We start from the raw sequence: 23,486 nt of genomic DNA, 5'->3' as shown, positions 1-23,486 counted from the left end.
TCCTTCCTTCCTCCTCCTTCTCCTCCTCTTCCTCCTCCTCCTCCTCTTCCTTCTCCTTCTCGTCCTCCTTCTCCTTCTATTTCTCCTCTTCCTCTTCCTCCTCTTCCCGCTCTTCCTTCCTTCCTTCTTTCCTTCCTTCCTTCCTTCCTTCCCCTCCTCCTCCTCCTCCATCATTACAAAGAGATAGCGAGACTTTCTTTTCCAGGTCTCTCTCTCTCTCTCTCTCTCTCTCTCTCTCTCTCTGTGTGTGTGTGTGTGTGTGTGTGTGTGTGTGTGTGTGTGTGTTCAAACCCACGTCCAACCTTTGCAGCAAGCAGCTTTGCTCCCTTCCGGCCGGCCGAGATTCCTTCTTAGGGGGGAACCCTTCTGGGGGTGGAGGGAGGAGGAGACCCACGCGAGACCACCTGCCTCGACCCCCCCACCCCCCCCACCCACCCGCGTGGTTTCTTGGCAGGAGCCCATTGGCGATGGCTTGACGGATGCTTAGCCGGGCTGGGATCTCCGCGTGGTCTCCCCTCCCCGCCGCCGCCGCCGCCGCCGCCGCCACCCGCCGGCCGGAGCGTGCGTCAACCGGGGGAGCGCCGCCGAGGCTTGCCTTTAAGAGCCGAAGTTGGCTGGGGCCAAAGCTCTTAGAAGCCCAGCCCGGCGCCTCGATGCCTCCTTGAGGGACTAGCGGCTTGGCCGCTTGGCGGAAACTTTTCTCTCTGCCCCGTCTCTCGGGCTTGCCGGCAGCGAGACACCCGCCGCCCTCCAGCCCTCCAGCCCTCTCGCCGGAGAACAAGGCCGAGGAGCCGCAGCCGGGGCTTTGACTCGCCGGGCGGACGAGCGGCGGCGGCGGCGGCGGCGCCCTTCTGCCAAAGGACAAGCCGGGGCGGAGAAAGGAGGAGGAGGAGGAAGAAGAAGAAGAAGAAGAAGCGGCCGCCGCTGCGCGATGTGGCCGGCTGGAACGGCCGGCAAGGTGCCGGCTCCGCGGGATTCGGCGCTGCGGAAAGCGGCGTTCTCCGGCAACCTCTCGGCTCTGCCGTTGCACCTGGCGCCCAGCGGCAGGAGCGTGCGGGTCTTCGTCAGCGCCAACCCCGAAGGTGAGACGTGGAGGGCGGGCGGGGTGGCTGGGCAACCTTCCTTCCTTCCCTCCCTCCCTCCCTCCCTCTTTCCTCCTATTTCACTTGTCTTCCTTCCATTCCCTTCCTTCCTTCCTTCTTTCCTCCTTTCCCTTCCTTCCTTCTCCATCCATCCATCCTTCCTTCCTTCCTTCTTCCTTCCTTCCCTCTCTCCGTCCTATTTCACTTGTCTTCTCCCTTCCTTCCTTCCTTCTTTCCTCCTTTCCCTTCCTTCCTTCTTCCTTCCTTCCCTCCCTCCCTCCTATTTCACTTGTCTCCCTCTCTCTTTCCCTTCCTTCCTTCTCTGTCCTTCCTTCCTTCTCCCCCTCCCTTTCTTTCCTCCCTCTTATTTCACTTGTCTCCCTATCTCTCTTCCCCTTCCTTCCTTCTTTTTTCCTTCCTTTTCCTTCCTTCCTTCTTTCCCTCCCTCCCTCCTATTTCACTTGTCTCCCTCTCTCTTTCCCTTCCTTCCTTCTCCTCCCTCCCTTTCTTTCCTCCCTCTTATTTCACTTGTCTCCCTCTCTCTCTTCCCCCTTTCTTTCCTTCTTTTTCCTTCCTTCCTTCTTTCCCTCCCTCCTATTTCACTAGTCTCCCCTCCACTTTTCCTTCCTCTTCTCATTCTTTCCTTCCCTCTCTCCCTCCTCCCTCTTTTTTGACTTGTGTCCCTCTCTCTTCCCCTTCCCTCCTTCCTTCTCCTTCCTTCTCTTTCCTCCCTCCCTCCCTCCCTTCCCTTGCTTCCTTGCACGCTTGCTTGTTTGCTTGGATCTCCTTGGAGCTTTGCCTTTGGCCAGACTCAAGAGAGGAGAAAAGGGGACAGCTAAGATTCAGGGTTGACTTTGCCTTCCCACAACACCCAAACCCACCCAAAGGGTCTGGAGCTTAGGGGGATTGTGGCTTAGCGGGGATTGTGATACTGTGCAGAATTAGGCAAGAAAAGGTGATGGGTAAGGAAGCCGGGACACAACTTCCTAGCAGGGCCTCACATTAGACAATCTGCTCTCGTTGCTGGGTTTTTTTAAAAAAAATTTCTACTCTGACTGTAAAGGGGAGGAGGGTGAGGGGAGTACCTCTGCCACCACCCTAAAGGCAGGTTTAAAAGCAAGCAGGGTCGGCAGGCTGGAGAGAAGGGAGGGGTGTTTAAGGATGTCAGCAAAGTTTTCTGGCACCTGTTTTGTCTACAAAAGCCTCTCTTTCTCTCTTGCTTGCTCTTAGGTATTTGTTTTGTTTTGTTTTGTTTTTGTTTTTTAAAAAAGGAAAAGTTTATTTGTATGGAGGCACCCTCACCAGCAGGGCTGCCTGTAAGGCCTGCAGTCCATTTTATTTGCCCCAGGAAAAATATGCTGCATTTTCTGGCAACTAAGAGAGGAGAGACTAGAAGGTGCTATTTTTTTCCTTAATTCAAAGGACGGTGAGTGAGTGTGTGAGTGAGTGAGTGTGTGAGTAGAAAGGAGGAGGGAGGGAGGGAGGGAGGGAGGAAGGAAAAAAGGAAGAAAAGAAGAAAGGAAGAAAGGAAAAAAAGGAAAGATGGAAAGAAAGGGAAAGAGAGAAAGATAAAGAAAAAGAAAGAGAGAGAGAGAAAGATGGAAGTAAGGAAAGATGGAAGGAAGGAAAGATGGAAAGATAGGAAAAGAGAAAGAAAGAAAGAAAGAAAAAGAGGAAAAAAGATGGAAGGAAGGAAAGTTGGAAAGAAAGAAGGAAAGGAAGGAAGGAAGGAAGGAAGGAAGGAAGGAAGGAAGGAAAAGAAAGAAAGAGAAAAGAAAGAGAAAAAGAAGGATGGAAGGAAGGAAAGATGGAAAGAAAAGGAAAGAAGAAAGAAAGAAAGAAAGAAAGAAAGAAAGAAAGAAAGAAAGAAAGAAAGAAAGAAAGAAAGAAAGAAAAGAGATTGACCTTCTTGTCTTTCCCCTCTCAAAGAGATCCAATAAAATGTTCTGTTTGGGTCTTTTGTAGAAAGTGAAGAAATCTTGAACCCTCTTTGACAGGTTTCATTTCAAGGAAGGCCCCCTATCTTTCAGCGCAATACTTGGAGAATTGTGCCCATAGCATCCCTCTATGGGGCAATTGAGCCGGTCTCACGTTGGGGGTTACATCATATTGAAAGCGGAAGCCTTTGTCTTCCTGTTCCACTTTGCTATGTGTGTCAATTAACACTTTCCCAAATGGGAATTCAATGTAGAGGAGCCAATCGAAATAATTCTGAAACAAAATACTGTTTTGTGGCGTGCTTCCCTCTTTAAGATATTTTGCAATAGAACTGTTGTGCAATTTAAAAAAAAAAAAACCAGATTAAATGACTTCTGAAATCTTTTACAAGCCTAAGTACACGTACAAAACAAGATGCGATCATATTTAATGTTCTACTTCCAGGGAGCATAAGTAGGTGTCTCTTTGTTGCTTGCCCTATTCCCATTTTACTTCGTCCTTGAGCGGAAAGTTCATTAAATTATATTGCTCTTCAGCCTGCCTGATGACAGAAGACATTTCTACCTGTCTGGGTTTTTTTTTTTAAATTATTATTATTATTACTGTGTTCGTTCCTCAGTTGATGTATAGTGTGAGAGGAGACTCGGTCCTCTAAAGCTTGGAGTTTGCAATAGATGTACATAGTGTCCCAGGAAAACTGGCAAGTAGCCCATTATACTTAAAAGAAGAACAGTAAGGATGAGAAAAAGATGTTTCTAATTTCTTTGGCAAAAACCTCTTCAGAGACTGAAGCCTTTATTTGCAGCCAGGCAAAGAGGTAGAAGGTCTTTTCGGAGTTGTTTATTGCCAAAGACGAAAACCCAAGTCGTCTGCTGAATTATTGCTCCACAAAAGGCTACTCCTGAAAGAAGGCCCCCACCCTCTTCACAGGAGGTCTTTAATTCATTTGCTCTTTTATATCTAATTATCACTGTCTGATTCAGACAGTTTCGGAGAAAGGGCAAGTTCAGAGCAAGTGCCTGCAAAGGGAGCTGTCCGTGGTACTGGAAAATAAAATGGCATTTATTGGAAATAGTTGCCAATGTTATAACGGCTGTGGCTGAAAATTAGTAGACATTTAGTTAAAATCCATCCAGGGGTTAGAAAAACTTTCTTTAAGCTATTGGGAGGTGCTGCTGCATACAAAACTAGTTGCATGCTTAATCGTAATTCTGGAGTAAACTTGCATCTAAGAGAGGTTAAGATACAATTTCCAGATACCAGTAGGCTAGAAAGATATGTCTTCTGATGTCATATGTCAGGTTTTCTGTACTTATTTGTGAAAGCATTTAGGGCTTTTGACTATTTTTATCAAGCTACTGTACAAACTATAGTAGCATTTGCTTATGATTCTGTGTTTGTTTTTATCAAGCTAGTATACAAACTATAGTAACATTTACTTAATCATTCTTTCTTGTTAACTCTTAATAAAGTGATCTGCACCAAGTATGCCACCTTTCACGATTTCTTTCAAATAACATTTCATACATTTTATTTTATTCAACCATCTACCCCCAAATTAGAAACCTGGTCATAAATCCTGCAAAGTACATAACATTTAAAATTGAAGAGGCTATTTTGAAAAACTCAGTGAAGAATCTCAGATTGTACATGGCGTTCACAGCTTCCTGGCTAAACATTGTGTGATAAATGTACAGGTTTTAATGAAAATATAATTTCTGGTTGAGTCTTTGGAAGAATGATGAACTTCCTTGCATTGTGCAATGGAGCAATTTTATTAAAGGCCATCCTTTGATCTTAATTGGAAACTGCAGAAAGATTAGCTCAGAATAATCGAAGTAATTTCCTTAAACCTGAAGTGTCCAGATAGCATAAACCATAACTAAAATACTGGTAGTCTTTGACTTATGAAACATAATTGAGCCCAATATTTCTGTTGCTAAATGAAGCATTTCTTGTTGTTTTTTATTATTTTTATTAAAAAAAGTTTTTTTTTTTTAACAACAAACATAGACAAATACAAACATAAAACAACAAAATAAAACCATCTTTCAATTGTACAGTGTGTTGGTTGGTACATAATTCTTGTGCACAATAGATATAGCCTTTTCCCCTTGAATTTAAATTTATATCCATATTACGTTAATCAACTTTCCATGTCATATTATATTATTACACCATCATTAGATCTTAGTTTCGAGTCCACATTATCCTTAAGAGCAAATCTCAGTTCTTACCAATTTTAATTCATATTAAAAGTCATTCTATAATAATCAATTATAACGTATCATTACTGTTAAATTGTACTTCAGTTTTCCACTCTTCTATCTAACCATTGGTAAAATAAATCACATATCTTGAAATATTCTTTTTCTTCTTGCTCTCTAACTGCTAATGTTAACCTATTCATTTCTGCACATTCCATTATTTTCTTAATCGCCTCTTCCTCTTATCGGAATTTTCTCATTTTTCCAGTTTTGAGCAAAGACAATTCTAGCTGCCATTAAAACATTAATAACCAAGTATGAAGCATTTGTTAAGTGAGTTTTGTCCCATCTTTCTTACCACCATTGTTCAGTGAATTACTGCAACGGTTAAGTTAGAAACACAGTTTTTAAGTGAATCTGGTTCCCACATTTGACTTTGCTGGGGGGCCGTCAAAAATTTTAGCAAGGGGTTCTCTGCCCAGTTGTTGGGTGGGCCTGGCCATGGTGGGTGTGGCGTTTTTGCCCTCCCCAGGCTCCGGAGGCTTTCCTTGAGCCTCCAGGAGGGTGAAAACGGCCTCCCTGGGCTCCGGAGGTTCTCTGGAAGCCATAAATAGGCCCATTTCCCAGGTTGTTGGAATTAGGAGGGATTCTGAAAATTGGGGGGGAACCCCTGAAAGAAGTCTATTTGGTTTAAAGCAGGGGTGTCAAACTGGATTTCTTTGAGGGCCAGATCAACATTGTTAGTTCTCCTCTGCTGGCTGCTGGCAATGGAGGGGTGCGGGGTGGCGGACAGATGCCTCCTGCAGCACCCTGCCAGCCAAAATGGGGCATGAGGGGATCTGCGTGTGGCCCCTGTGAGCCTTGTTTTTGCCCTTTATGGCCTCCTACAGCACTCTGCTGGAAAAAAGGGTCCCTGTGGCCCATTTTCAGGCCATTTTGGGCCCATATTTTTGCTTTGGCCCATTTTTCAGTTGTTTTCGGCTAGTTTTCAGCCTGTTTTGGAGCCCATTTTGAGCCCGGTTTTCAGCCCGTTTTTCAGTTGTTTGGGGCCTCTTTAGTTCTATTTTTGTTTTGGTCCTGGTTTTTTGGCCTGTTTTAGGCCTGTTTTCATCCTGTTTTGGGGCCCATTTTGAGCCTAGTTTTCGGCCTGTTTTTCAGTTGTTTGGGGCCTGTTTTTCAGTTCTTTTGGGCCTGTTTTTGGTCTGTTTTGGGGCCCATTTTGAGCCTGATTTTCAGCCTCTTTTTGGCCCAGTTTTCAGGCCGTTTTCGGCCAGCTGTGAAAACGAGGCATGTACACAGCCCGTACACAGGCATCGTGGGCCAGTCCTTTGATATTTCCAGGCCAGCCTCGTGGGCCGGATTTAAGGACTCCACAGGCCAGGTCTGGTCCATGGGCTTTGAGTTTGACACACCTGTTTTAAAGGTTCAGTGGAATATTAGTTACACTGTACTACATAAGAACTGTTTCTTTAGTGACTGCTCAGCATTATAACAGCACTGGAAAAAGTGACTTGTGACCATTTCTGACACGTACATGGGCATCCCCACGATCACGTGATCAAAACTCAGGTGCTTGGCAATTGGTTCATACTTATGACAGTTGCAGTGTCCCAGGGACACATGATCAACTTTTCCAACCTCCTGATGAGCAAAGTCAACAGGGAAGCCAGATTCACTAAACAGTCGTGTGACTGTCATGCCCCTGGTGGAGACTAACTCTGAGGGAGAGGAGGAACAGCCAACAGGGAGTGGAAGTGTGGCTCCGGAGGTACTGGAGAAGGCCAGAATCTGGCTGGGCAGTCAGAGGAGGACCCAGGCCCATCCTGTCTCCATCCTAGGGCACGCAGGGAGGAGAGGATAAGGGAGAGATATGATCTACTGGGGAGGAGAGGGCCTTGATCCCCTCATGGGCTGCAGCTGTGAGAACTGGGTAAGAGGATGGACATGCATACTGGTGAGTGCTGGTAACAAAGTGTGGAAATATCACTAGTTTATGGTTCCTCTCTGAGTTTGGCATCCTTCCCAGTGTATGTTCTGATATCTGTGGACATTTTCCAGCCCTTGTCTTGCCTGATTTGTGTTGTTTTTTACTCTTTATAATTTAAACGGCATTTCCTCCTTCTTGTAACTGCTTGTGTGGGAGTTTTTTGTCTCCAATCAAGGATGTTTGGAGTTTGGAAGCAAAATGAAGGAATAAAAGGGGCTTCACCTGTTTTTTGTGACTGTGTTTATTTTGTATCCCACCCTAGGTCATCACAGTGACTAACTTAACAACTGCAATGATTTGCCATGGCAAGAAAAGTTGTAAAATGGGGCAAAACTCCCTTAAGAAATGTCTGGCTTAGCAACATAAATGTGAGGTTCAGCTGTGGTCATCAGTCGAGGACTACCTGTAATTTTAAAAATAGCCCTTACTGCAAAGGAAAACGTATACATCAGTTCTTTTTGTTACAAGGTTAATGTAATATTTTCCCATTTTAATAGGCCCCAATTTTTTATTATACAGACAAAAATGATTCACAACATGATATCCAATGGGGGCTTTATCATGTCTGCATGGAGATCTCAGACATGGTAAATTTCCAACCTAGATAAGAATTCCATTCCAACCCTAATATATAATCTATAACAGGGGTCGCCAACCTTTTGGACCTCAGGGACCACCAAACTCATAATTTTAAATCCCGCGGACCAGAGACCCTGGGAAAAATCCCCAAAAAAGTCTGCAGGAAAGTTCCCCATCCTGTTTTCCCATCGATCGATCGTTCTGTATTTGGGATCGCAGGATACCATCTCCAGCTCAGGGGGAGACAAAGAGAGATTTTTAGATTCATGCAAGGAAAGCAGCAGATGTCTTTCTTTCTCTCCACCAAACTCCGCCAGAAATGAGTCTGTGCTGGCACAGCCTCTTGGAACAGGATGCCTTGCAGTGTCCCAAAGACTCATTTCTGGTAGAGTTTGGGGGAGAGAAAGAAAGACTTTTGCTGCTTTCTGTGCGTGCAGCCAAAAGCAGAAGAAGAAAGAAGCAGAAAGAAGCAGACTGATGATTAGGCCAGGTGCATGGGGCAAGTTCCCCCCCTCCGCCCTTTCCTTTGTCCTCTTGTTACCTCGTGTTGTTCGCAATGCAAGCAACGCAAGCCTTGTGTTCCCATGCAGTCTGGATTAATTGCTTTGGGGGTGATATTTCTCTACGGACCACCAAAATTTTCTCACGGACCACCAGTGGGCTCCAGCTTTACAGATTTATTGAGTTACGAATTTATTGTTGGCAACCACTGATCTATAAAATATAACAAACATGATTTACCACATATAGTAGTTTATAGAGTCATGTCCATGGGTTTTATACAGTATTAATTTTATTGTATGCCCAGAGCAGAATTTCTATCTTTCAAAAATAAGAACTATGGCTAAATCTGTCATATTCTGGTCTTTTTGTGTCATAACACTGAGTAAAGCAAGGTGATAATAAATGGTGGGTTTTTTTAATTAATTGCAGTTTGTTGTACTAAAAATGACAGACTGGTTAAACTGTAATTAACTGAAAAGTGAGGGCTTGTTTTTATAATAAAGCATGATTAAGTGATAAATGCAGTTTTGTACCTTCAATCAGCAAAGTGATGTGTGGCAAATGAACAACTATTGTCTTGCCTTGATACCTTACTTGTTTATTTGTGAGGTTGATATCTTACATTGCACTGAAAGAAATATCAATGTTCTTTGCATAAAATATGTACATTGGGAAATAAATGAAAAAGTGCAACAACATCAAAAAAGTAAATCAAGAATAATAAATTGTTATTAGGGTTGTTAGCAAACAGGCAGAGAGAAAAACAATGAATGAAATTACTTGTATGCAAAAGGATGGATATTTGGTTTATGATGTAATTGTTCTTTGTAACTTCTAGGAAAACTTTTTTCATGTCATGAATGTCACAAAAAGGAAGGCAACCTTTCATACCAAAGCTGAATTAAGATCACTAAGTTTGGGTGTACTTCAAGGGTGTGCAGTCCAGAACAGAAATAGTGATGTATATGATAGATGGATGGATGGATGGATGGATGGATGGATGGATGAGAGAGATGAAAGGGAGGGAAGGATAGAGAGAGAGAGATTAGAGAGATGAGAGGGAGGGGGGATAGAGAGAGAGAGAGAGATTAGAGAGATGACAGGGAGGGAAGGAGGGAGGGAGGAAGGGGTAGGTAGGTAGGTAGGTAGATTAGAGAGATGAGAGAGAGGGAGGGAGGGATAGATAAAGAGAGAGAGAGAGTAATGAGAGAGAGGGAAGGATGGATGGACGGACGGATAGACAGACAGACAGATAGATCTAAACTCAAGGTGCTTATTTATTTATTTTATTTATTTATTTTGTCAAACGCTTACAATATAATAGAAATAAGATATAGAAATAGAAATAACATAAGTTTAAATATAAGAAATAGGAACTAATAATTGGGGCAGTAGGACAGGGATGGTAGGCACGATTGTATGCTTATGCATGTCCCTTACAGACCTCTTAGGGTTAAAGAGTGGGGGTTTGAACATGTGACAACAGATTCAGGTAGTGAGTTCCAGACATTGACCACTCTGTGGCTGAAATCGTACTTCCTGCAATCAAGTTTGGAGTGTTTTACATCTAGTTTGTGTGCTCTTGTGTTGTTGTGGTTAAAGCTGAAATATTCATTAACTGGTAAGATGTTGTAACATATGATTTTATGTACTACGCTTGAGTCCAATCTTAGCCAGCATAGTTCAAGGTTGTCTAAGCCTACAAATCTCAAGTCTGGTGATGTAGGGTATTCTGTTGCAAACAGAGGAGTGTCGTACTCTCCTTGTAAAATACTTCTGGACTCACTCAATTGTATTAATGTCTGATATACAGTCCGGATTCCAGAATTAGATCTGGCCTGTGGGGCTGCCCTGGAAAACAGTGAAGGACCGGCTCACGGTGTCTCTGCCAGCAAAAACAGAGCCCAGGAGGGGCCGAGTGAAGCCCTCCCAAACTCTGTTTTTGGTGGCAGAGTGTTTGGGCCACCATAGGCACCCTCAACACCAGTGATGTTAAGCTGGCCACACCCCTTAGCCATGTCCCCTCACCCTGCCAAGATCAAACACAGCCCTAATGTAGCCCTCAATGAAATCGAGTTCGACACCTTCGCACTAGACTAACTAGCCTGTTTCCCTGAAAATATGACCTACCCTGAAAATAAGTCCTAGCTTGATTTTTACATGTGCACACAATATAAGCCCTACCCTCAAAATAAGCCCTAATTAAGATCTTACCCACTCCAGAGTACACTGGTAAAAATTAACCTAGAGTGGGGAGGGGAGGGGAGGATTGCCCTACTACTTATCTTTGGACAGTTGTAGCCAGGTCTCACACACCCCAACACCTGCCTCGGTGGCCCATTTCTTCTGCAGCCAGCAAGGCTGGCAAGGCTTTCCTGAAGGCCTCTGGAGCAGATAACAAAGCTCTGGATCGATCCTGAGTTCTGTTATCAGCTGCAAAAGCCTTCAGGAAAGCCTTGCTGGCTGCAGAAGAAGAAATTCCTGAAGGGCTCTGACAGCGAAAAGGAGGCCGGGGGCGACACACACAAGTGAGGTTAGTCAGTGGATGACGACTCCCCAAAATAAGACCTGGTGCAGTTTTTGGTGGCAAAAAAAATACAAGACTCTTGTTTTGGATCTTACTTGTTACTGGATTTCCCTGCAAAATATTTCAGCTAGAACAATCAACACCTCAATGTTCCTTATCAGAGTTGGCAAGCTAGTTGGCAGCCTAGCTACAGTAGCGTGACCTGAATCAGCCTGCAAAGTTTTATGAATATCCCTTCATTGTGCCTCCGTAATAATGAATGTTGCTAAGCTTCTGTGGTTTTTTTTTTAACTGTTTTTCCCCACTTCCAGTCAGTTGGGGGGAAAAGGCACACGTGAAGCATATGCTTAGCTCTCCCTGTGTTACTTTTTTTTAATGGTTTGGAGGAAATAAATGCATTCGGTTCCCTCTTGAGATATTGCAGAAGGCAAAAGAATCGGAACGCTAAACAAAACAAAAACAAAAAAAGTTCTGGCATTTTTTCAAAGTAAGGTGAAAACCCATACTTTCAAAGGATATAGTTTGATTAATAGGAAAACAAATCACCCTCTATTATTGTCTTCTTCTTCTTCTTCTTCTTCTTCTTCTTCTTCTTCTTCTTCTTCTTCTTCTTCTTCTTCTTCTTCTTCTTCTTCTTCTTCTTCTTCTCCTCCTCCTCCTCCTCCTCCTCCTCCTCCTTTTCCTTCTCCTTCTATATCTCCTCCTCCTTCTATTTCTTCTTCTCCGTCTCTTCCTCCTCTTCCTCCTCTTCCTCCTCTTCCTCTTCCTGCTCTTCCTTCTCCTTCTATTTCTCCTCCTCTTCCTTCTCCAACTCCCCTCCCTTCTAACACTGACGAGGTTACCTACTTGGGTCATGCAACATCTGTAAGAAAGCAACCAAGCTCAGAGAGAACCAAGGATTCCACAGTCCTCCTTCTCCTCTCCACAATTCCCACTCCCTTCTACCACTGATGATATCACCAAGGAACCCACGGTACTCTTCCTCCTCCTCTTCCTCCTCCTCCAACTCCCCTCCCTTCTGGCACTGATGAGGTTCCCTAGTGGGACATGCAACATCTGCAAGAAAGCAACCAACCTCAGAGAGCACCAAGGATTCCACTTTCCTCCTCCTGTTCCTCCTCCTTCTCCTTTTCTCCTCCTCCTCCATAAGCCCCCTCCCTTCTAGCACTGATGATGTTACCTAGTTGGGACATGCAACATCTGCAAGAAAGCACCCTCCTCCTCCTTCTCCTCCTCCTCCCTTCCAGCCCAGATAGATAGATGTTCCTTAGCTGCATAATGAAAGATCAACAAGAGAACCACCAAGCTCAGAAAGTACCAAGGTCCCCACAGTTCAACCTTGAGCTAAAAATACTGTATTCTCTTCTGTTGGAATTAGGGATACCATTGAAGACAAGCTAATGCATGGAGGGGTGGCTTGCTTGCTAAATTTAACAGTTTAGGATTTTGTGCAAGATTTATACATGAACTTCTCACTCTTTCTTCCCTTTCTTTTCTTATTCCCCTCTCTCTCTCCTTCACCTCTTTTTTGTCTCTTTTCTTTTTCTTCCAGCCATCCGTGTCATTTAAATCAATCTCTATCCTTTTGTTGTTCTTGTTGTTGGCTTGTTTTGGAAGGGGTGTGTGTGAGAGAGGGGGGGGATGAGAGAGAGTGGATAAGAGAGAGAGAGGATAAGAAAGAGAGAGGATAAGAGAGAGAGAGAATGAAAGCGAGACAGAGAGGGAGAGAGAAGGAGTATGAGAGACAGAGACAGAGACAGATGAGAGGGAGAGGATAAGAGAGAGAGGATAAGAGAAAGAGAGGATAAGAGAAAGAGAGAATAAGAGAGAGATAGACAGAGAGAGGATGAGAGAGAGATGAGAGAGACAGAGAGAGAGATGAGAGAGAGGATAAGAGAGAGAGAGGATAAGATAGAGATAGAAAGAGAGATCAGAGAGAGAGGATAGAGATGAGGGGGGGGATGAAATGGGCAAATAGGATTGATCCATTTTAGAAACACAGTACCTATTTTACAGCAATGGATTGCAATCGATAGATGTGTATGCATTCGATTAATATATAATTAGACTTCTGTCCTTGTCGTGCCCTTTTATACATAAGCACCTACATATGTGAATCAATAATCTAGTTCTTGGGAAAGAATATTTCTAGGATTGAGTTCACCAAGTCTGGCAACCGCAGGTGACAAATCAGAGAATCTGGGCCACACTCCATTTGTTTGATGGTTTGTTTTCGTCTCTATATTTTGGTCTCTATCTTAGGGGATGTTCAATTAACATTTGATCCTCATCCTTTAAATTTACCTTGGGATGGAATATTTGATGGGGAGATTCCCAAAAGGTGTGAATAGAAGTTTTAATGGCACGGCTTATGTCACAGATAAGGAAAATGGCTCTGCCTCAATTTCTGGCACATGAAAATCTGTGATAATGCATAATTAACCAGAATAAGCTTTGTCGTATCTAATTAGCAACAGCATTAAAGATGCAATTGTTTGTTTTCCGTAGAATATATCTATATTATTATTTTCTCCTCATAAATGACCGAATGGGATCTGGATCTCCCTGTAATCCTAGAAGGTTTTGTTAGCAGAGGTAGAATCCAGGTTTCAGAACCATGTTTTTGAAGATACTTATTCTGATCTTCTGTTCTGCTCTGTTCTGTACTGTTCCGTTCCATTCCGTTCCATTCCGTTCCATTCCGTTCCATTCCATTCTTCATTCCATTATTCTATTCTATTATTCTATTCTATTCTGTTCTATTCTATAATATTATATTCTATAATATTCTATTCTATTCTATTTTCTATTGTATTGTATTCTATTGTAGTCTATACTATTTCATTCCGTTCCATTCCATTCCATTGCATCCCATCCCATTCTATTCTTCATTCCATTATTCTATTCTATTATTCTATTCTATTCTATTCTGTTCTATTCTATAATATTATATTCTATAATATTATATTCTATAATATTTCTATAATATTATATTCCATTCTATTTTCTATTGTATTGTATTCTGTTGTAGTCTATTCTATTTCATTCCGTTCCATTCCATTGCATTCCATCCCATTCTATTCTTCATTCCATTATTCTATTCTATTATTCTATTCTATTCTGTTCTATTCTATAATATTATATTCTATAATATTATATTCTATAATATTTCTATAATATTATATTCCATTCTATTTTCTATTGTATTGTATTCTATTGTAGTCTATTCTATTTCATTCCGTTCCATTCCATTGCATTCCATCCCATTCTATTCTTCATTCCATTATTCTGTTCTGTTCTGTTCTGTTCTGTTCTGTTCTGTTCTGTTCCATTCCACTCCTCTCCACTCCACCCCACCCCATGCCCCATACCATACCACATCACACCTCACCATACTTTACCATGCCATACCATACCATAGCATTCTATTCTTCATTCCATTGTTCTATTCTGTTCCTCTGCTCTGCTCTGCTCTGCTCTGCTCTGGAATTATTCCAATTTTATCTGGACTCCCAAAAGTATATTGAGATAGCTATGAAGGGAAAGTAATTTGCAGTTTACAGAGTCGGCCTTTTGCCCCCAACAACCTGGGTCCTTGTTTTGCCAACTTCAGAAGGATGGAAGGCTGAGTCAATCTTGGGCCAGTCAGGATCAAACTCCAGACTGTGAGCAGAGTTCGGCTGCAATATGCCATTCTAACCACTGCTTCACACAATGCTGTCCCTGTAAACCGCTTAGAGAGGGCTGTAAATCACTGTGGAGGGGTATATAAGTGCTGGTGCTAGTGCTATTGCTATTGGCAAATTACTTTTCCTACATAGCTGCCTCAGTATAATTTTGGGAGTCCAGATAAAATTGGAAAAAATTCTGGTAGAGTAGAGTAGAGTAGGGTAGGGCAGAGCAGAACAGAACAGAACAGAACAGAACAGAACAGAACAGAACAGAACAGAACAGAATAATAAAGTTAGAAGGGACCTTGGAGGTCTTCTAGTCCAACCCCCAGTTTAGGCAGGAAATCCTATACCATTTCAGAGAAGTGGTTGTCCAGTCTCTTCTTTAAAATCTTCCAGTGTTGGAGCATTCACAGCTTCTGGAGGCATGTTGTTTCACTGATTAATTGTTTTAACTGTCAGGAAATTTCTCCTTAGTTCTAGGTTGCTTCTCTCCTTGATGAGTTTCCACCCATTGCTTCTTGTCCTGCCCTCAGGTGCTTTGGAGAATAGCTTGACTGCCTCTTCTTTGGGGAAGCCCCTGAGATATTGGAACACTGCTATCGTGTCACCCCTGGTCCTTCTTTTCATCTGACTAGACATACCCAATTCCAACAACCATTCTTTATATGTTTCATAGCTACAAGCCAATGAGATGCTTTCTCTAGCATAGAGTGCATTTTCTAGGGAATTATTGGCCCGGTATTCACCAATGATGGATGCTTTTGGAGATATCCCTAAAGTTCAGGAAGCACCAACACAAAAGGATTTGATCCCTAGCTTGTTATTTCATGCATGAGCTGTATGTCTTATGGCATGCCAAAAGCAATTAAAACAATTCAGTGCAGGCTGCTTTTATCAAAACACATTTGGTTTACCCTCTTATTGCCAGAAAAGCAATCTGTGCCACTCCAGAGAGATCTCTCAAAGCTGCAGTTTTTACAAGACTGCAAAGAGATGACATTAAATGCACAATGGGAGACAAAGCATATCTCTTTTTATTAAGTAGAAATGATATCATGTTTGTTTTGGGTCCATCCCTATCCACTTCTTGAATGATAAATGACATCTAATATGATGAAACAGTAGAATAAGAATAGGATAGGATAGGATAGGATAGGATAGGATAGGATAGGATAGGATAGGATAGAACAGAATAGAATAGAATAGAACAGAATAGAACAGAATGTAGAATAGAATAGAGTAGAGTAGAGTAGAGTAGAGTAGAGTAGAGTAGAACAGAACAAAATGTAGAATAGAATAGAATAGAATAGAATAGAATAGAATAGAATAGAGTAGAGTAGAAGAGAAGAGAAGAGAAGAGAAGAGAAGAGAAGAGAAGAGAAGAGAAGAGAAGAGAAGAGAAGAGAGGAATAAAGAATAGAATAGAATGGAATGGAATGGAATGGAATGGAATGGAATAGAATAGAATGTAGAATAGGATAAAATAGAACAGAACAGATTGTAGAATAGAATAGAATAGAATAGAATGGAATGTAGAATAGAATAGAAGAGAAGAGAAGAGAAGAGAAGAGAAGAGAAGAGAAGAGAAGAGAAGAGAAGAGAAGAGAAGAGAAGATAGAATAGAATAGAATAGAATAGAATAGAATAGAATAGAATAGAATAGAATAGAACGGAATGTAGAATAGAATAGAATAGAATAGAATAGAATAGAATAGAATAGAATAGAATAGAATAGAATAGAATAGAATAGAATAGAATAGGACGGAATGTAGAATAGAATAGAATAGAATAGAATAGAATAGAATAGAATAGAATAGAATAGAATAGAATAGAGGAATAGAGAAGAGAAGGGAAGAGAAGAGAAGAGAAGAGAAGAGAAGAGAAGAGAAGAGAAGAGAAGAGAAGAGAAGAGAAGAGAATGGAATGGAATGGAATGGAATAGACTGAAAGGGACCTTGGAGGTCTTCTAGTCCATCCCCCTGCTCAAGCAGGAGAACCGATACCACCTCAGACAAGTGACTGTCCAGTTTCTTCTTAAAAACCTCCAGTGATGGAGCGCCCGTGATTTCTGAAGGCAAAGCTGTTCCACTGGTTGATTATCCTCATTGTTAGGAAGTTTCTCCTTCATTCCAGGTTGCTTCTCTCCTTGATGAGTTTCCATCCTTATTGCTTCTTCTCCTGCCTTCAGGTGCTTTGGAGAATAATTTGACCCCCTCTTCTTTGTGGCCGCCCCACAAATACTGGAATAGTGCTATCATGTCATCCCTAATTCTTCTTTTCTTTAGACTAGCCAGACCCAAAACCTGCAGTCATTCTTCCTACCTTTTAGTCATCTGTCAGAAATGGTGCAGGGCCTCCTGCTTTGGGGGGGGTGGGGGTGTTGCTGGACTAGATGACCTACAAAGTCCCTTCTGACTCTGTTAATCTGAATTTGAGTTACGGATTTATTGTGTGTCTTTTGGTCTCTTAACTCTGCCTACGTGTTGTCTCGGAAGCTGTTAATCCGAGGTCATTTTCCTCAGGCCTGAGGGATGTTGTAATAATGTGACAATATACATTGTTTGCAACTACCCTCAAAGCCAGGGGTGCGCTACAACCATTTTAGCAACAGGTTCTCAGCCCGGTTCCTGGGGGGACGTGGCCATGGTGGCGTGACCTAGTCGGCCTCCTGCACCATGGCGGAGGTCATTTTTGCCCTCCTCAGGCTGCAGAGGCTTTCCTCAAGCATTTGGGAGGACAAAAAAGGCCTCCCCGGGCTCCAGAGGCTCTCTGGAAGCCAGAAACAGGCCCATTTCCGGCTTCTTCCCAAACTTCCGGGAGGCCCATTTTTCGCCCTCCCCAAGCCTCTGCACGCACTTACCTGCATCCCAAAATGGCCGCATGGGGACTCCTGGGAGGAGAGAGGTGGGTGGGGTGGGGCCAGCCAGGAGTGGGATTTGGGGGTTAGTCATATCAAAATGATTATTAGTTCATTGAAATCAGAGGTGGTATTCAGCAGGTTCTGACCAGTTCTGGAGAACCGGTAGTAGAAATTTTGAGTAGTTTGGAGAACCGGCAAATACCACCTCTGACTGGCCCCGCCCTCCTCTATTCTCTGCCTCCCGAGAAAAGAATGCCTCCTGATCAGCTAGGTCTTCTTTTGTTGCCCTGCACAGGAGAATGGAGCTGGAAAGCAGGTTAGTGGGATGGGGAGGGAATGGGGATTTTACAGTATCCTTCCCCTGCAATGCCCACCAAGCTATGCTATGCCCACCAAGCCATGCCCACAGAACCGATAGTAAAAAAATTTGAATCCCACCACTGATTGACATAGAACGCAAAATACAGAAACACAAAAGAAACTAATAGGAGAACAAGGGAGGGAAAGAGGAAGGGAGAGAAGTGGAGGGCAGAGAGAAAGAAAGAAAGAAAGAAAGAAAGAAAGAAAGAAAGAAAGAAAGAAAGAAAGAAAGAAAGAAAGAAAGAAAGAAAGAAAGAAAGAAAGAAAGAAAGAAAGAAAGAAAAGACGTTGACCTTGGACTCCTTTTAGTGCAGTAGAATATTGTGATAGCACAAAAACCTCATCTTTTTACTTCTATATAATAATATATGCTAGCTGTTTCTATAACAACAAACCCATCCGAGCAACAAAGCCTTAAATCAGAGTTTCAGGGGGGAGGGGTTTTCTCCACCTCAAGCACAAAGTCCAGAAGTGGTTTCCAAGTAAAAAACAAAAATAGCTCTGTTCTTTTCTTTCATCAAAGTGGTCAATTTAGTCATCTCTCCTAACTCCGTCAACTTTTGCAGCCATTCGTCCATTGTGGGAATCAAAGTGTCCTTCCCTTTGGGGGACATAAAGTAATTTTGTTGCCATCAACAAATATAATATCAAAGTCCCATATTTTTTTTTGGTCCAAAGTCTTTATCCACCTTCAAGATCTGAGTGATTCAAAGTTTTGTCCCACACCCCTCCCAAGGGTTGCACGTGGGGTTATAACCACATGGAGTATAATCACGTCTTCATGGAACATGGAGTTGTATAACCAGATGCAACCTCACCTGGTCTTCAAGTCTTTTCCCAATACAGAGGTACTTCCTCAATTTCAACAGGGCAGCCTATGATTGATGACATAGAGACCACTGGGACAGCAGACCTTGCCCATGGTGGACTGTACCTACAGACCTGTTGTGGTCCACCATCAGCGAACAGAGCTGGCAGCAGATTCGGACAGGGAAGAGGTTGGGGAGGAATATGAGCCAGTCCTGGAGTCTGAGGAAGGCTCTGATGAGGGTTCTGCATCAGAGGCAGAGATGGGGCCAGGGCCATCCAACAGTTATCAGCTGCCTTCAAAGTCAGACATCAGTGAGGCAGAAGAACAGCTGGAGCCTGTTCCCAATGTGCATATGCACAGAGCTGCCAGAAGAAGGGAACAGCTGAGGAACAAGTATCAACTTGGGAGTAAAGCCACAGATGGATGGTGAATGTCCCCTCCCAGAGGGAATAAAAGAGGAGCAAAAGGGAAGTGGGGTTTTGCAGGAGACGATTAGTTCATTTGGGTGAAGATCTGTTCCTGCATTCTTGCTAATTAATATTTGCTACAGTGTGGCATCTGAAAGATATCGGCCTGGCAACTCTCCAAGCCTGATAAAGGTCTGTAATTGTGAGATACCTTGAAAGACTGTTGGCCGGGACTTTGCTGGAGAGGAATTCACTGTAAATTAAATAAAAGGGGTTTATTAGGGCGAGGAGTCGGCTTCATGTTGTTGGGGAATCCTGGGTCAGAACAAGACCAGAAATGCACAAAGTGGACCATACCTACAGACCAGAAGTTCTCTATCTATGACAGTCACCAAAAAGATTTCCCACCCCTTTGGAGCTGCGTATGGAGAGAAATTAAGCTAAAATAGAAATCCCGTGGTCTTAAGCAAACTTAAGTTAGCGTTGTGCCAAAAAAAACAACTCTCTCATTCTTTTTCTCAAAGAAACAAGAGCAATCTTCCACACGATCCTTGAGTTGTACAAGGCCATCTGTCCAAGATGTTTCATTCGCCCACTTCCGACACTGAGATTCTGTGCTAGCTGCAAAGTTGTTTATATCTCGATCTGTAATTATTACAATTGGATTAGGGCCAGCATTGTTTCTTGTAAAAAAAAAAATGTTGCTTATATCATTGTCTGGAAAAGATCCTGAAATAGTTTGGAAGCAGCTGAACTGGTGTCTTTGTTGTGGCCAAAACAAATAACACAGGAGCCTTGTTATGTTTTTTTTTTAACAAGCTATATGTTTACAAATATGTCAGGAGAGTTGAAAGAACAGACATTTATTTCACAATTCCAGATCCCCAGATACAACAGCATAAGGCAGTGGTGGCTAACCTATTTTGGCTCCCATGCCAATAATTGCTCACTGATGTGCGCTCGCATACCAGCACCCTTTAAGGCAATGTGTGCTGCCCCCCAAGCCCCTGCCATGAGCACATGACCCCCCTCGCACACCATGCATCTGCACATGCACGCGCTCCTCGCACCTCATGCACCGCCCGTCTTTGTGCATGCGTGTGTGATTCCCCCTCGCACGCTGCATGTCTTTGTGCATGTGTGCACAATTCCCCCTCCTGTGCTGCATGTCTGTGCATGCAGGTGCAACCCCTCGTGCGCCACACACCCCTGCACATGTGCATGTGTCTCCCATGCAGCCCCCCTCTCCGCCCCCTGTGCATGCACGCCAGATACCCGACAATCAGCTGTTGGGCGGAGGCGCATGTGTGCATGTGCAGTAGGGCTCTTCTGGATGACCTCTCATGTGCCGGGAGAAATGGCTCTGTGTGCCACTTCCAGCACATGTGGCATAGGTTCGCCAACATGGGCATAAGGGGATGCAATTATTTTAGGATACTGGACAAATCTGAAAAAAATGAAAAAAAAAATTGTTGAACTCTTCCCAATGTATCTTTTCTGTTCCGAATTATCTTTATCATTCTATTTTACGTGTGTGTGTGTGTGTGTGTGTGTGTAAAAGAAGAAACAGACATCTTGCGATCTCCAGAACTAAAATTATATTTATTATACTTACTAAGCTTTCATCAGCCTCTGCTGACATCATCAGAGTATTAAACTACCATTACAGAGATCTATGCCTTTATATATCATTAATCAATTAATCAATCAAGCCCTTGCACGCATAATAGGCCCTTCCAACCGCCTCCCACCTGTAATTAACTCTATTGTTTTTGCTTCAGTCATGTTGGTCGATGGAGGTTTAACTCCTGTTGTTTCCTCCTTTGCCAGACCCAGCTTGGATTTCTTATCTCTAGGAAGCTATTGCAATTTGTGGCTTTGTCCGTGACTTCGTGGTTGGCCCAGCTCGCTCTTCATTATTCTTGTCTGTTATAGCTTGAGGCGGCTCTTCCAGGCTCCTCTGTATCTGGGCAGGCCTGGCTGTGCCTTCATAGGAGGAATCCACATGCCCAGGAGTGTGTGTGTGTATGTGTGTGTGTGTGTGTGCCATTGGTCTCTGAATATAGACCAGTCCAACACCAAAGCAATTTGTTCCATGCTTGTTCTTGAGTCTTATCATCAATCCAAGCTGTGTTCAACTTGGTTTTCCATCTCTTTCAGTTTTCCAAAATCAACTTGTCAGTTAGGAGTTGATTTTGTTTGGCTGGTTAATTTTTGTTGTTGTTCCTCTCCTGCTTGGGCAGTTTCCTTTCTGCTCTGGTGGAGAGATCTTGTTTTCAAGTAGATGCTGTTGGACGGCATTAGCTACCACCCAATTTGCAATTCAAAAAGTTGTTGGGAAGCATTTTTTTATTTGGCATTTTTATCCATCTATTAAATCCTTCCCAAGGACTTTGAGATAGGCAGAAACAGAGGTGGCGTTCAGCAGGTTCTGATCAGTTCTGGAGAACCAGTAGCGGAAATTGTGAGTAGCTCAGAGAACCGGCAAATCCCACCTCTGACTGGCCCCGCCCCCATCTCTTCTCTGCCTCCTGAGTCCCAGCTGATCGGCTGGGTCTTCTTTTATTGCCCTGCACAGGAGAACAGAGCTGGAAAGCAGGTTAGTGGGGTGGGAAGGGAATGGCGATGTTGCAGTATCCTTCCCCTGCCACGCCCACAGAACCAGCAGTAAAAAAAATTGAATCCCACCACTGGGCAGAAATGGATGCTTGATGGTGTTAGAGGTATCATTTCTGGATGTAAGCTGCTTTAAGTGAAACTACCTTTTGCAATTAACTGATGGTGATATTGTCAATGCCAGTGGTATTCAAGTGAGGGTCCAGAAGTTTTGTCAGGACTGCCACCCGGCTATGCCATTCTTGTTTCAACGGCAGCCACTCTACTATACACAATGGCAGGGGAAAGAGCTACAGGGAGGTATGTGGGGGCTAGCATAAAAAGAGTTGAAATTACTAGGAGATGGGAGGAGCTTGCGCCGTGGCGATACGGTTTGCAATCGAGCTCCTCGATTGCAGCCGATATCTCCGCCACTGGCCGGTCCAACGGACCTCACGCTGTCCCGTAGGGACAGCCATCGTGAAGAGCATATCCTGAGGATTCCGGGATACCGCAAAATCCCTGGAGAGCCCGGGTGAAGCTCTTCTTGCCAGCGGCGGAGAGGCAGCCCCATGCTGCTGAGGCCGGGCGACTCCAGACGGAAAGAGTTTGAGAAAGAGTTTGTCGGTTGGGTGAGAACTTCTTTTTTTTATTTAATTTTTTGAATTTTGAAAGTTTACTCTAATTATCTGAAGAAACCTGTGTGATTTTTGTTTTGTTTTTGACAAAATTGATTTAGCGGCGTTTTTTAGGGAAAGCGTCAAAGAGAGAATCCATTTTTTTCTTTTCTTTGCTTCCGGACTCTATTGTTATTTATTGGATAACTGGACTGTTTTCTTTTTTCTATATATTCATATGTTTTATTCTTCTTCTGGACTTTTTTTTTTTTTTTCTGGGCTAGAGGCTTCTCTTGATTTTGTTTGATTTTTCGGTTTCTGTTTTGTGTATTGCAAGCCGGCTTTCCCTTAAGAGAGGAGGGGGAAAGTGAGAACTATGATACTTTGTAACACTGCCACCTAGAGGCTCGGAAATATTTAAAAAAATAAAAATAGACTCTTCTTCTCAAGGACATCCCCTGATAAGATAGAGGAAAGCACTTTGTGGAATATTATTACAGGTGTCTTTCTGGATATACATGGCTCAGCTTTGAAGCTTGTGGGAAAGAGAAGGGAGTTATAATTAGAGCCTTGGATAATTAAATAGAGTGCAGTGTTGTTGTTGTTTTTTGAGTTCTGCCAACCCCTTCACTAACATCAAGGTCCTTACTTTTAAGCTTGATTTATTTGCAAGGGAAGCCTCTGAATTTCTTTTTTCTACTTATATTTTATTTTGATTTAACTGATTTTATTTTTTCTTTTGCCTATTTGGATCCTGTTTTCTCTTTTTTCCTTTTTTTTTTTTAATGTACATCAGCGGACTATTTCTTTTTCCTTTTTTCAATTGAGGTTTTTTTTTTTTTTTTTCTGGCTGGACTAAGGTGTGGAATCTGAAGAAACTTATTTTTCTTGGTTTTTGTTTTGTTTTTTGTTTTTCTCTTTTTCTTCTTCCCTTCTTCCTTTTTGGCTTTGTCTTGTTTATTATTATTTTGGGTTTTTATTTTTACTGTTACTTTTTTTTATGGTTTTTTTTCCTTTTTTATTGGACTAAGGTCAGGAAGAATTTGAAGAATTTTTTTTTCTTTTTTTCTTTTTTTCTCTCACTTTTGGCTTTTTATTGTTGGCCTTTTTACCTTGGATTATAATTTCATATTTTTTCTCTTTTTTTTTGTGGATTAAAATTTGAAAAAACTTGAAGAGTTGGAACCACTTAAAATGAGTAAGAAATTTATATCTTCGGGTGCCTCTATGTCTGCTTCTGCCTCCCCACCATCTGGACAGCGCTCAATTCAGACATTGTTAAAGCAAGATAAAGAGAAAGAAAAAGAACAAGAAAGAGTATCCTTCAGATGATTATGC

General features: G+C 42.8%; 2 protein-coding genes across 2 annotated transcripts in view; one reads left to right on the top strand and one right to left on the bottom strand.

The window, feature by feature from the left end:
• Positions 1-544: 544 nt before the first annotated feature.
• The window catches only part of NWD2 (NACHT and WD repeat domain containing 2), a 72,424-nt gene continuing 49,482 nt past the window's right edge, over positions 545-23,486 (top strand). Inside the window, exon 1 of the mRNA XM_087936819.1 lies at positions 545-1,082. Within this exon, the coding sequence (XP_087792945.1) occupies positions 932-1,082 (151 nt within the window). The 5' untranslated portion in view covers positions 545-931. The remainder of the gene's footprint in view (positions 1,083-23,486) is intronic.
• The window catches only part of LOC113435791 (toll-like receptor 6), a 458,202-nt gene continuing 451,183 nt past the window's right edge, over positions 16,468-23,486 (bottom strand). The window contains exon 4 of the transcript XR_015744191.1: positions 16,468-16,540. The gene's annotated coding sequence lies outside the window, so the exon portion shown is untranslated. The remainder of the gene's footprint in view (positions 16,541-23,486) is intronic.

This window comes from Pseudonaja textilis, chromosome 6 (genome assembly GCF_049901715.1).
Source record: "Pseudonaja textilis isolate UNSWEBS1 chromosome 6, rPseTex1.2, whole genome shotgun sequence".
Classification (NCBI taxonomy): domain Eukaryota; kingdom Metazoa; phylum Chordata; class Lepidosauria; order Squamata; family Elapidae; genus Pseudonaja; species Pseudonaja textilis.
Note: the sequence above shows the minus strand (reverse complement) of the source record. Positions and strands in the feature narration are given on the sequence as shown.